This window comes from Physella acuta, unplaced genomic scaffold (genome assembly GCF_028476545.2).
Source record: "Physella acuta isolate Inbredline_101_S28 unplaced genomic scaffold, ASM2847654v3 ptg000487l, whole genome shotgun sequence".
In the NCBI taxonomy this organism is placed as follows: Eukaryota; Metazoa; Mollusca; class Gastropoda; family Physidae; genus Physella; species Physella acuta.
In genome coordinates, this window is record NW_026732006.1 from 426,857 (window position 1) to 441,247 (window position 14,391).

The following is a 14,391-nucleotide window of genomic DNA, read 5'->3' on the forward strand; positions in this document are numbered from 1 at the left end:
ATAAGAAATCCACACATCTTGTTTTCCTAATCCACGGGGCGTGGCTGGTCGAGTACAGTAATACCATAATAAATGTGACAATATGAGTCAATTATAAGATAACCTTTTGACCTTGACCTTGATCTAGTATAACGGATGGTAGCCTCGACACGGCTAAAATGGATGACGTAGAGTCCAGAGTCGGCCGAGTAATAATGTAGGAGCTTGTCATGTTAATTGAGTAAGTAATTAACGGAGTAATTAAGACGTCTGAGCCTAGAGAATTTTGCATTGAAGGAATTCGGTCGTGGAAATGATGGTTAAGTTTTTAGTTCTGGTAAGTTTAGTTTTATAATGTTGTTTTCTTATTTATAACATTGACAGCTAGTTAACAATAAACTTAACTGTATAGACCGAACCCTATGTTTAATTAGGTATATTAGACTTCTAATCTTATGAATATTCTAACACACTATTTTGACTGTTAAATAAAGTTTCCCTTTCAAACCTGACGGTCTATGGGGCAAGTGAAGTAGAGTTCACTTGTTTCTGTGACTTTGACTGTTAGCTTATCATAATGAAAGTCAATGAATACAGATAGTGTCACAAATACGAGAATGTGTTGTGAAAAAAATGTTTTATTAACAATATTACCAATTTTTGTTGTTCAGTAGTAAGAAAAAGATGAAAATACATTAAAAATGTAATTTATTTTAAGAAAAAGTGGAAATTTTATCTATAGTTGTAGCAAATGAGGTGTGCAGTGCATTAGTGTTGTTCCATATTAGTAGCAGTTTGGAGTTTTAGTGCATTTAGTGCGTGATAGGAAGATGGAGAGGTTGTCTAGTTGAGAGACGGTGGTTGTGGGTTAGAAGGTCCGAACATGGCAGTGTCTTGACCGGCGAGGCAGTAAATGCACACACACACACACACATACACACGCTCGGACACATACGCACACACACGCACACATACACACACACACACGCACACACATACACACGCGCGGATACATACACTCAAACACATACACTCACTCACACACTCACACACACGCACGGATGTACACAATCAGACAGACACTTACACAGACAGACACACTAACTCACACACACTCACACAGACACACAGACACAAAGACACGCACGGATATACACAATCAGACACACACTTAAACAGACACACACACACACACACGTGCATCAAGCAGTGTTCACCCAAACCGTAGTTCTCTACTTCAGCCAAAAGGTTCTGGAACAGGCCAGTAGTGACACGTGCCCGTTACTCTTTCACAGCTCCTCGTGCTGGTCGCACGCGGCGCCCGTGGCTGTAGGCTGGTCAGCAGGGTCAAGGTCACTGAGACTCATCCTGTTCCAGCACATTCTCTGGAGACGCACACCACCCCTCCAAGACACCAAAACAATCCCGGCACCCTTCTCACGCCAACCGCTGGATTCGAACCCATATCAACCGAGTGCGGCACTATGAAAGCTGATTTGTTTGGAGCCATTATGGGCGGGCATGATGCCCCAGAACTTAGCTGGCCATGGCAGGGTTTGATACGGAGACGGGACGGGTTCTGTGGGGGAGCACTGATCTCCGACCAGTGGGTTCTAACGGCTGCTCACTGTCTTGTAGGCGCACGTGAGGTTGTATTTGGAACGCATCATCTGCGTGGAGATTCTACGCATGCGCAAACGCGAAGGCCTTTGATATCACTGTTCCCGTATACATACAACGCAGTGAGTAAAGTCGGGGACATTGGTTTGATAAAACTCAACGCTAAAGTAGAGTTTAACGATTACATAAAGCCAGTTTGTTTGCCTGGTGATGAGGATGGTATGGAGAAGTCGGAAGTTTGTTACATGACAGGATGGGGCGTTCAGACTCCCGATGGCTGGAGAGGCGCAGACGTTCTTCAACAGATCAGAGCCCGCCAGATGAACCAAACAACCTGCGGCGGAAGTTGGGCTCGACTGGGCATGCGCATCCAGGACACGCATGTGTGCATGGAGTTTTACCAATCATACGGGGGGTGTCGCGGTGATTCCGGTAACGCTGTCAGCTGTTTCATCAACGGCCGTTTTGTTGTAGTCGGTGTGGCGGGTTTTGTGGAGAGTGGCTGCACCAAAAGTTCCGCCCCTGACGTCTACACACGGGTCTCAAACTACACAGACTGGGTCCACGAGAGTATCAGAAGAAACTCCAAACATGACTAACAGCCTAGGGTATCAATTGTACGATGTCGGTTCATTGCGTTGATAAATGCAGAAAATCAGAAGACAAAAAAATACGCACAAAATAAAACAACATGATGTGTCGGCCATTGACTTGAAAAATGATTTCAATTAAAAAAAATTGCATATATTAAAATCTATTCTTAATTAGATAAGTATAGAAATAAAAATACATTGAAAGCTATAAAAATAGTATTGTATAATCTAAAAACTTGTAAACTCGTGACGTTTTTCGTTGTTTTTTTTTTTTTTTAGCAAGAGACAATGTGATGTCTATTTAATAACCCTAACTCTAACCCTTATCACTACCTTAATGTTAGGATTAGGTTAAGCGTTAGGGTTAGGTTCTGAGTCCATTTGACATCAACAGGAGGGTATTGTCCACCCCAAGCATGTGAGAGTGGGACTGTTATATACAAAGAATATACTTGAATTGAGCCGGGATAGTGAGGGGGGGGGGGCGTAATATTTAACTACTGTTTTTTTCCCGTACAGCTGGGGGGGGGGGGAGAGAATTTAATATATCGGAAAAAATTGCTAATACACTGCTAAGTTAGGTAATTATATAACCTAACCGCTTCTTCATTTTTGTGTCCATTTCACTTCGTTTCACCTTCCTTGCATGAACTGTGTATTAATTGTCATTAACTATCACTACCAACAACTACCTTCACCTACCAACAATTACCTTCACCTACCAACAACTATCTTCACCTACCAACAACTACCTTCACCTACCAACAACTACCTTCACCTACCAACAACTACCTTCACCTACCAACAACTACCTTCACCTACCAACAACTACCTTCACCTACCAACAACTACCTTCACCTACCAACAACTACCTTCAACTACCAACAACTACCTTCAACTACCAACAACTACCTTCACCTACCAACAACTACCTTCACCTACCAACAACTACCTTCAACTACCAACAACTACCTTCACCTACCAACAACTACCTTCAACTACCAACAACTACCTTCAACTACCAACAACTACCTTCAACTACCAACAACTACCTTCACCTACCAACAACTACCTTCACCTACCAACAACTACCTTCACCTACCAACAACTACCTTCACCTACCAACAACTACCTTCACCTACCAACAACTACCTTCACCTACCAACAACTACCTTCACCTACCAACAACTACCTTCACCTACCAACAACTACCTTCAACTACCAACAACTACCTTCACCTACCAACAACTACCTTCAACTACCAACAACTACCAACAACTACCTTCAACTACCAACAACTACCTTCACCTACCAACAACTACCTTCAACTACCAACAACTACCTTCAACAGCTGTCAGCACTGACACTACCTGCTGACCTCTGCTTGCCGAGAACGGAGAAAGTCTGCAAGATGGTGGAGAAGTCCCGTACCTTTCTCGCCGACTACAGATCCGAGTACCAGCTAGCCCGCTGGCCTGCCAGGCACCAAGCCGATCTGGACGTCAATTTCTCCAACCGGAACCAGACGCCGGCCATCGACGTCGAGTGCGGCACAATGGCAGCGGATCCTGACAGTGCCGTCATCAATGGGGTGGAGGCGGGTCTGAAATCCTGGCCGTGGCAGGTGTTCCTGAAAGGAAAAAGATTCTGGTGCGGCGGGGTGCTGATCACGGATGTTTGGGTTGTCACGGCCGCGCATTGTTTCGACACCACGCAGGATATTATTCTAGGGACCAAGAACTTCCAAGCGTGGAGCACGACTGTCTTACACAGGTCCGCAATAATCGAGGTCGTTCACCCCGGGTACAGCAAGAACACAAAAGAGCACGATATCGGGCTCATCAAGATGAACGAACCGGTGACGATCAACGATGACGTCAGACCAGCGTGCCTGCCGCGTCAGGTCTACAACCCGCGTCACGTGTGTTACGCAACAGGTTGGGGGTATTCCGCCCCCGACGGGAACTCCATGACCCTCATGCTACAGCAGCTCAAGACCGAAGTTCTCCCTCAGAGAGAATGCGAGTTTCTGTGGAGCTTCTTCGACATATCTATCCAGACAGGACACATGTGCTTGCAGTTTAACACCACGTCCCCGGGGGCGGGGGTGTGTAAAGGGGACTCAGGGGGTCCCCTCAGTTGTAAGGAAAACGGGAGGTATTATGTGCATGGTGTGGCCAGTTTCGTCGAGAAAGGTTGCAGAAAAATAATTTTTCCCGATGTCTTCACGCGTGTGGCTAGCTACACAGACTGGATTTTGAAAACGATACAAGAAAATAGTTTCCACTTTACTTGACTGGGTCTTGAAGACGATACAAGAAAATAGTTTCCCCTTTACTTGACTATTCTTGAAGACGATACAAGAAAATAGTTTCCACTTTACTTGACTATTCTTGAAGACGATACAAGAAAATAGTTTCCACTTTACTTGACTGCATCTTGAAGACGATACAAGAAAATAGTTTCCACTTTACTTGACTTAGGGAAAGTAAAGACGGCTGGGCATAGTGCTATCCACTTCACTTTATATGCAATGGATCTTTAGGTCTAAAGAGGAATCGTTACTTTTTAAAAACTTTACTTGACTGGGCTTGCAGACGGTACAAGAAAACAGTTTCCACTTTATTTGACCGGATCTTACAGACTATACAAGAAAACAGTTTCCACTTTATTTGACCGGATCTTACAGACTATACAAGAAAACAGTTTCCACTTTATTTGACCGGATCTTACAGACTATACAAGAAAACAGTTTCCAATTTTAAAATTGACTGGATCTTGCAGACTATATAAGCAGTGTTTCTTCCAGACTTTTTTCTCCGGGGGGGGGCACTTGAAATTTTCGGGGGGGGGGGGCGGTAGACTTTCTTCGGGGGGGGGGGGGGGCGTACACTGTTAAAAGTATATATTTTCTATATAAATTATATAAATTTCATTTCGTTCGGAGGGGGGGGGGGCGGAAAAAATTTTTCGGGGCAAAGACCCCCCCCCCCCCCCCGAAGAGATGCATGGAAGAAACTCTGTTTATAAGAAAACAATATCCCCTCTTTTATAGGCTGTTGCCAGTATGTCTGCTGTAATTTTAAAAGAAAAAGGTTTGGTCAATATAGTTATGCGACCCAGCAAGATTTTTGTAAAATTTTGAAAAATCTTTCTACAATAATTTTAGAACGCGCGAATAAAATACACTTTAACCCTTTATTTACGGAATTAGGTTCTGAATGAAATTTGTTCTTAAACAATGTGTTATCATATTGCTATTGGCACACTTGAAGCATACTTCGAAGGAAATTTTGTTTCATAAATTTTTAATGGCTCAAACATATATTGGTACTTATAAGCACCGTTGGGAATGTAGGACATTTTTTCCAAAAAAAATAAAAAATTTACAAAACAGCAACAAACGATACCATTTATTAACTAACTTGTAACCCTCACTCAGTGGGGATGCTTTTACCCACTGAGGTGTTGTGGTTAAGACGGGCTGACCCTGAGATTAAGTACACACCGACACCGACAGTTGTTGTCAAGTACTCGTTTATTTATAGCATCGAGCCATGACGGCGATGCAACACAGTAGTACAAACGAACTAGCCAAGATAGACCAAACAATCCAAAAAGGAAAGAAAGAAACTGTAGCCCTAAAACAAATGTAAAATAAAAAAGTTACATTCAGGACAACACCACGTGTAAGCTACAATATACACGGGTACAATAAATTATGTTTTCGGCCAGTACACAGTACTGCCAACAAGTACCAATAAGTAGTACTACAAAATAAATACTTAATTTAATACATCACCCTAACTAGTGTGCACATGCAGCACTAGCAGGAATACATAAATAAGTATTTTAACAAACATAATTTAAATATCTACACTACCTTCATTAGGTCTACATCTTGGTCCACAGACAGCAGCCTTGCGTGTGCGACACGGCTAGGCATGAAACTACCCACAATCCCATGTCACATGACATGGAACACAGGTAATTTCGCTCACAAAAGCATAAAAAAAACGTCAACAGTTCAGTTGCAGTCCCACAGGGGCCGCAACCCAATGAATAAAAACTTCATATTTTTATCCCCCTTTGGCTGTTAACCATATGTGTTACAAACTAATAACATGGTAATTATTATAACACTCATTTGTGTCATTTTCACACATAAATACAGCACAAAAGTATATTTTGAGTACGATTTTAACTGGATTTTCTATCGGAACACATCTTAGACCTCAAACACAGCAAAAGTTGCCGACATATTAGGCTCCCTCATTCTTGTCTGTGGTCTTTCTGGTGTAGAAACGGTTGCCGGACTGAGCATACTTTTGCTGGAAGTTTCAAATAGCTATTACAATGAGCAGCATAAACAAACAAAAGCCTAGTCATTCAGTACACAACTACTAGTAATACTAGTATAATTGTAGCCTACTAGAATGTTATGACATGTCTACACCACAGTGTAAAGTTCATAAATAGAAGTGAGCTCAATGTGTTTAGGATAGCCGTAGTGGCCTACTGTTTTCTGATTAACATTTACCATATAGATCTATACTATATGCAGAAGTATGGACTATTAATAGTCTACAGGTATACACTCCGTAAATGCTAGTTATTGTAGGCAAGACAGTTTATTGCAGTAAATATAACTAACAAATTTAATCTTAATACTAGAACTACACTTTGGTATACATGAAAGTATACTAAACCTAGTAAACGAGCCTGCAACTGCTACCTTTATTCTTGTTATTCTTTTACTACTAGAAATCAACAAGTAATTACAATATTTCTTAGGTAAACCATATGCTAACCTTCTTATAAATGTGTAAATATAATTTTTTTAGTGCATTTCGATAATTAATTATCAAAATAATATTTATGTCACTCCACATCGAAAATCTGCCATTTTCTAAAAATCCTAAAAAAATGACCGTGTGCCCTGACGGTACTTATAAGTCCACTTGTAAACATTGATCTAATACAAAGACAATTTGATGAAAATTGTATAACTAGAAGTTAAACGCATTTGCCTGACTATTGAAGGTGCCAATAAAAAAATATTTGGGGTTGAAAACTTGAAAAATAAGGTAAAACAAAGGCAAATCATGAACGTGTGTGAGAACTGTACAGAACAATTGTGAACTACCGATACAGCAAGACATTGAAGATGGCGCCAACCAGAAATTTTCAAAAAGCATCGATCCCTCTAACTACCGGCGACTCAGGGGAGATAATACTATTAATTACATCAATAATTTTTAAAATTCGTATTAAATTAAAAATAATACAGGCACTTAATTAAAGTGGTACTTATAAGTACCGTCAGTAGATAAAGGGTTAAAAGAAACGTTCGGTGTAGCCTAAGCACTTTGTATTATTAAATAGGTGTTGTTTAACTGTTAATGGCCAGTATACCATTCTGTTAATATTTTATTCAACTAAAACACTTTCTATTGTTATATATGTGTTATCAGCTAATATTTTGTGACATATAAGTACTTCATATAACTAAGTAGGTGTTTTCAGTGATTATTAGCATACAACAATAAGGCAAATTATAGTTTAAGTTATCAATTAATAAAGAAGGTAGAAAACAAACATTTAATTAATAAATATGTGTTGTCATAAATTGAGCATTTTTTCATAATTGTTTACAGATATGTATATTTAAACCAATAACTTGTCACTATCACACTAATTGTGTTAAACTTGTATTGATGTCTTAAACTTGTATTGATTGGTATACATGGTGATCAACAACTACTGAGATCAAAGAATATATTTTGTAAACAACTGTTGTATAGCAATTTAATGTATCTGAAATACAGTGGAAATCGGTGTCTGACAAGAGATAGGAATAACACTGTTGAAAAAACATACAGATCCAGATCCCGACACATATCTAGATCCAGATCAAGATCAAGATCTAGACAAAGATCCACACAAAGATCCAGATCAAGACCCAGATCAAGATCAATATCTAGACCAAGATCTAGACCCAGATCCAGATCAAGATGAAGATCAAGTTAGGATTAAGATCAAGATCAAAATCCAGATCCAGATGCAGATCCAGTTGCAGATGCATGTAGAATATAGATAAATGTATAATTTCATATTATAGTAGCATTTATCATAGCTGTTCGTTTCATTGGTCACTGGAATTTACCCGGGGCAATTTAGCGAGATCTCGTTTACTGTTTGTCAAGCCGATTTTTTTTTCTTTTGAGAAAGTATAATTCCTACTACATCCACGTAATGATAGGGCCTAATAAAATACTTTTAAAATATCCTAAACTTCAAATTGCGCATAAGGGCATAATCTCAAACCAGAGCGCTAAAGTTGAATAGGAAGTGACGATTTATACATATTATTAAAAACATAGGTGTTAATTTTTTTCGTGAAAAGTAAGTTATTATTAACTTGACAAAACTGAATAAATACAGGGATTTCCTCCTATTGATTCGCTGATACAAACGTGCCACTGCTGTGCTCAGGTTATGACAAAAACTAATCCAGGTCTCACAATAACCTAGGTCTCACACTAACCTAGGTCTCACACTAACCTAGGTCTCACACTAACCTAGGTCTCACACTAACCTAGGTCTCACACTACCCTAGGTCTCACACTAACCTAGGTCTCACACTAACCTAGGTCTCACACTAACCTAGGTCTCACACTAACCTAGGTCTCACACTAACCTAGGTCTCACACTAACCTAGGATTGATACTAACTTAGGTCTCACACTAACCTAGGTCTCACACTAACCTAGGTCTCACACTAACCTAGGTCTCAAACTAACCTAGGTCTCACACTAACCTAGGTCTCACACTAACCTAGGTCTCACAATAACCTAGGTCTCACACTAACCTAGGTCTCACACTAACCTAGGTCTCACACTAACCTAGGTCTGATACTAACCTAGGTCTCACACTAACCTAGGTCTCACACTAACCTAGGTCTCACACTAGCTTAGGTCTCACACTAACCTAGGTCTCACACTAACCTAGGTCTCACACTAGCTTAGGTCTCACACTAACCTAGGTCTCACACTAACCTAGGTCTCACACTAACCTAGGTCTCACACTAACCTAGGTCTCACACTAACCTAGGTCTCACACTAACTTAGGTCTCACACTAACTTAGGTCTCACACTAACTTAGGTATGATACGACAGCGGTCTCACAATAATCTGTCTTAAAGTAGCCTAGGTCTCACACTAACCTACGTCTGATACTAACATATGTCTCAAACTAAGCTTGGTATCACACTAACCTAGGTCTCACACTAACCTAGGTCTCACACTAACCTAGGTCTCACACTAACCTAGGTCTCACACTAACCTAGGTCTCACACTAACCTAGGTCTCACACTAACCTAGGTCTCACATTAACCTAGGTCTCACACTAACCTAGGTCTCACACTAACCTAGGTCTCACACTAACCTAGGTCTCACACTAACCTAGGTCTCACACTAACCTAGGTCTCACACTAACCTAGGTCTCACACTAACCTAGGTCTCACACTAACCTAGGTCTCACACTAACCTAGGTCTCACACTAACCTAGGTCTCACACTAACCTAGGTCTCACACTAACCTAGGTCTCACACTAACCTAGGTCTCACACTAACCTAGGATTGATACTAACTTAGGTCTCACACTAACCTAGGTCTCACACTAACCTAGGTCTCACACTAACCTAGGTCTCAAACTAACCTAGGTCTCACACTAACCTAGGTCTCACACTAACCTAGGTCTCACAATAACCTAGGTCTCACACTAACCTAGGTCTCACACTAACCTAGGTCTCACACTAACCTAGGTCTGATACTAACCTAGGTCTCACACTAACCTAGGTCTCACACTAACCTAGGTCTCACACTAGCTTAGGTCTCACACTAACCTAGGTCTCACACTAACCTAGGTCTCACACTAGCTTAGGTCTCACACTAACCTAGGTCTCACACTAACCTAGGTCTCACACTAACCTAGGTCTCACACTAACCTAGGTCTCACACTAACCTAGGTCTCACACTAACTTAGGTCTCACACTAACTTAGGTCTCACACTAACTTAGGTATGATACGACAGCGGTCTCACAATAATCTGTCTTAAAGTAGCCTAGGTCTCACACTAACCTACGTCTGATACTAACATATGTCTCAAACTAAGCTTGGTATCACACTAAGCTAGGTCTCACACTAACCTAGGTCTCACACTAACCTAGGTCTCACACTAACCTAGGTCTCACACTAACCTAGGTCTCACACTAACCTAGGTCTCACACTAACCTAGGTCTCACATTAACCTAGGTCTCACACTAACCTAGGTCTCACACTAACCTAGGTCTCACACTAACCTAGGTCTCACACTAACCTAGGTCTCACACTAACCTAGGTCTCACACTAACCTAGGTCTCACACTAACCTAGGTCTCACACTAACCTAGGTCTCACACTAACCTAGGTCTCACACTAACCTAGGTCTCACACTAACCTAGGTCTCACACTAACCTAGGTCTCACACTAACCTAGGTCTCACACTAACCTAGGTCTCACACTAACCTAGGTCTCTCACTAACCTAGGTCTCACACTAACCTAGGTCTCACACTAACCTAGGTCTCACACTAACCTAGGTCTCACACTAACCTAGGTCTCACACTAACCTAGGTCTCACACTAACCTAGGTCTCACACTAAACTAGGTCTCACACTAACCTAGGTCTCACACTAGCTTAGGTCTCACACTAACCTAGGTCTCACACTAACCTAGGTCTCACACTAGCTTAGGTCTCACACTAACCTAGGTCTCACACTAACCTAGGTCTCACACTAACCTAGGTCTCACACTAACCTAGGTCTCACACTAACCTAGGTCTCACACTAACTTAGGTCTCACACTAACTTAGGTCTCACACTAACTTAGGTATGATACGACAGCGGTCTCACAATAATCTGTCTTAAAGTAGCCTAGGTCTCACACTAACCTACGTCTGATACTAACATATGTCTCAAACTAAGCTTGGTATCACACTAACCTAGGTCTCACACTAACCTAGGTCTCACACTAACCTAGGTCTCACACTAACCTAGGTCTCACACTAACCTAGGTCTCACACTAACCTAGGTCTCACACTAACCTAGGTCTCACATTAACCTAGGTCTCACACTAACCTAGGTCTCACACTAACCTAGGTCTCACACTAACCTAGGTCTCACACTAACCTAGGTCTCACACTAACCTAGGTCTCACACTAACCTAGGTCTCACACTAACCTAGGTCTCACACTAACCTAGGTCTCACACTAACCTAGGTCTCACACTAACCTAGGTCTCACACTAACCTAGGTCTCACACTAACCTAGGTCTCACACTAACCTAGGTCTCACACTAACCTAGGTCTCACACTAACCTAGGTCTCACACTAACCTAGGTCTCACACTAACCTAGGTCTCACACTAACCTAGGTCTCACACTAACTTAGGTCTCACACTAACCTAGGTCTCACACTAACCTAGGTCTCACACTAAACTAGGTCTCACACTAACCTAGGTCTCACACTAACCTAGGTCTCACACTAACTTAGGTCTCACACTAACCTAGGTCTCACACTAACCTAGGTCTCACACTAAACTAGGTCTCACACTAACCTAGGTCTCACACTAACCTAGGTCTCACACTAACCTAGGTCTCACACTAACCTAGGTCTAGATATTTAACTAGCCTATGTCTTCCACCTGCCTATGTCTTCCACCTGCCTAGACCCCCACCAGCCTAAGTCTACCACTAGCCTAAACATGCCGCAAGCCTAGGTCAGTGACGCCTACACATAACGGTGGCCTAGCCCCTGATCCAAAACCAGCTCAATGCCGCACCTTTAGTTTTATAACTTTTAGTTCCAGATTATCTTAGCAGCTTCGTCCCAGGAAACGCCATCCTCTTTCGCACAAGATAGTTATCCATCGGGCCTTCTTAACTCCGTGGACAGTTTTCAATTGAAGATGTCACCACATATATTCTCAGCTCTATTTCTTGTGAGTATGCCCGTTATTAACAACTTTTGCCACGCAGTAATTATGATCATGCCGCGCGGTCGTTTTGTTAAAAACACATATCCTGGTATAAGTCATTTACAACACCGCGCACACAATACACATTACACTTTTATTTTCTTTGGTTTTGATTGAGGTAATGGCGACATAAACGAAGACATCCTGCTATTCGATCGGCTAGCATATACTATATCATACGAAGGCTTAATGAAAATATTAGAAATGTAGCCTTAAACTAATTTTTTTATTTTTATTTTTTAAAATTTATTTTTAAATACTTTAATTTCAACATTAATATTACATTACATCAACGTGTATGCCTAGGCCTGTTAGGAAATTCAAACATCTGAGAAGATAAAAAAATATATATATATATATATATATATATATATATATATATATATATATATATATATATATATATATATATATATATATATATATATATATATATATATATATATATATATATATATATATATATATATATATATATATATATATATATATATATATATATATATATAAATTATAATTTTATATAAATTATAATTTTACATAAATGTATAAATAATATGTGTATGTATAAATGTATGTTAATCTGTATTTGTTATGTAAAAGAACTTGACGTGTGACCAGCTTTTGTTCCGACGTAAAAATCTACCATTAATCTCTAAATTTGTTTATCTGATGTATGTACATCTTCCCCCTCCCCCCTCCAACCCTACAGGCACTGCTGACATGCCTTCCCCACCTGAGCTACGCCTGCTGTAGATTCATGTTCACCAAACCTTGCACCCTCACCGCCAAAAAGCAGTTCCCTCTAGAACTTTACCAATCCGTCTACAAAGCCTTCCGCGGCAAGAATCCTCCGTTCCCCGGCCTTATGTACGCCAAACCCGAAGCCTTGCTTGCCCACGAATGCGGCCTGCCCGCCCATGACGTCTCCAACATGATCATCAACGGGAAAGACGCACCGGTAGACGCTTGGCCTTGGCAGGTAGCGATCTTCGTTCAAAGCTCTAAAATTTGTGGCGGAACCGTGCTGTCGGATTTATGGGTGGTCACGGCGGCTCATTGTATTCTCCAAAACCCAGTCACGTTGCTATTCGGGGTCAGACAACTGAACAAAACGGTGAACGACTCCATCTACACCACAGCGCGGACCAGCGAGTACATCGTCAGACACGAAGCGTACAACTCCGAGTCGTTCCGTCACGACATCGCGCTGATCAAGCTTAACGAATCCCTGCAATTCTCAGACTCCGTCCTCCCTATCTGTCTGTCGGAGCACGTCTCCACCGAATCGGCGACCTGTTACGTCACGGGGTTCGGATCCACCGTGGAACTCAACCTCCCCGTGGTGCTACCCCCGACCCTACAGCAGCTACGTGTGGGGGTGATGAACCAAACGATGTGTGACTTCATCTACCGCGCGGCTGCCGTCTACATGGACAGCGACAGCGTGTGCTTAGACACCGAGCCCGGCCAGGCTGTTTGTGTTGGGGATTCCGGCGGGCCGCTCAGCTGTTTGCACGATGGTCGGTTCTATCTTGTGGGCGTCACCAGCTTTGTGAAGGACAGCTGCAACAATGGCGCCTTCCCCGCTGTCTACGTGTCTATCAAATCCTATTTAGACTGGCTCTACCATACTGTCGCTCTTGACAGCTATCTGAGTTGACACAATAGCGTCTCCTTTTGAGTATAAACTCATTTATTTACGGTTAAAATATATAGTATTATAGTACGGTTACACCGACTTGTAGTTCAAACTTGAAATTTGATAGTTTATAATTAAATCATAATAATTACAATTATTTGTATCGTTTTTAATTCCGACTTGAGTTTGGGTTTTCTTTTTCGTTTTTTTTTTTAATGAACATAATATGAGTCTAGTGTAAACTTTAAAGGTTTAGACGGAGGAATGAGATTTTATGGAATCAATGTAAAACATGGAGTCGGTGAATGGCAGAGGCGTAGATTTGGGGTGGAAGGGGGGACATATGTTCCCGGGCGCCGATCTTAGGGGGCGCCAAAACGGGTTGGAAAAATAAACTGAAAGCTTGAGGGTGGGGGGGGGGGTGTAAATCGAAAGATTGAGGGGGCGGTGCAAATCGAAATCTTGAGGTGTGGGGGGGGGGTGCAAAT

General features: G+C 41.5%; 1 protein-coding gene across 1 annotated transcript; it reads left to right on the top strand.

Annotated features, from left to right (window-relative positions):
- Positions 1-205: 205 nt before the first annotated feature.
- LOC131944276 (transmembrane protease serine 9-like) lies at positions 206-13,958 on the top strand. The gene is made up of 6 exons (XM_059304830.1): positions 206-316; positions 1,275-2,192; positions 3,544-4,486; positions 8,075-8,277; positions 12,088-12,225; positions 12,974-13,958. The coding sequence occupies exons 1-6, from the start codon at positions 293-295 to the stop codon at positions 13,922-13,924; spliced, it is 3,177 nt and encodes a 1,058-aa protein (XP_059160813.1). The 5' UTR covers positions 206-292; the 3' UTR covers positions 13,925-13,958.
- Positions 13,959-14,391: the final 433 nt, after the last annotated feature.

Excerpts from the sequence above, each read along its gene's own strand:
- LOC131944276 (XM_059304830.1), top strand. The coding sequence starts at position 293 with ATGATGGTTAAGTTTTTAGTTCTG. Across the intron at positions 2,193-3,543 it reads TCAGAAGAAACTCCAAACAT|CTGTCAGCACTGACACTACC; the intron begins GACTAACAGCCT and ends TACCTTCAACAG. Across the intron at positions 12,226-12,973 it reads TATTCTCAGCTCTATTTCTT|GCACTGCTGACATGCCTTCC; the intron begins GTGAGTATGCCC and ends CCAACCCTACAG.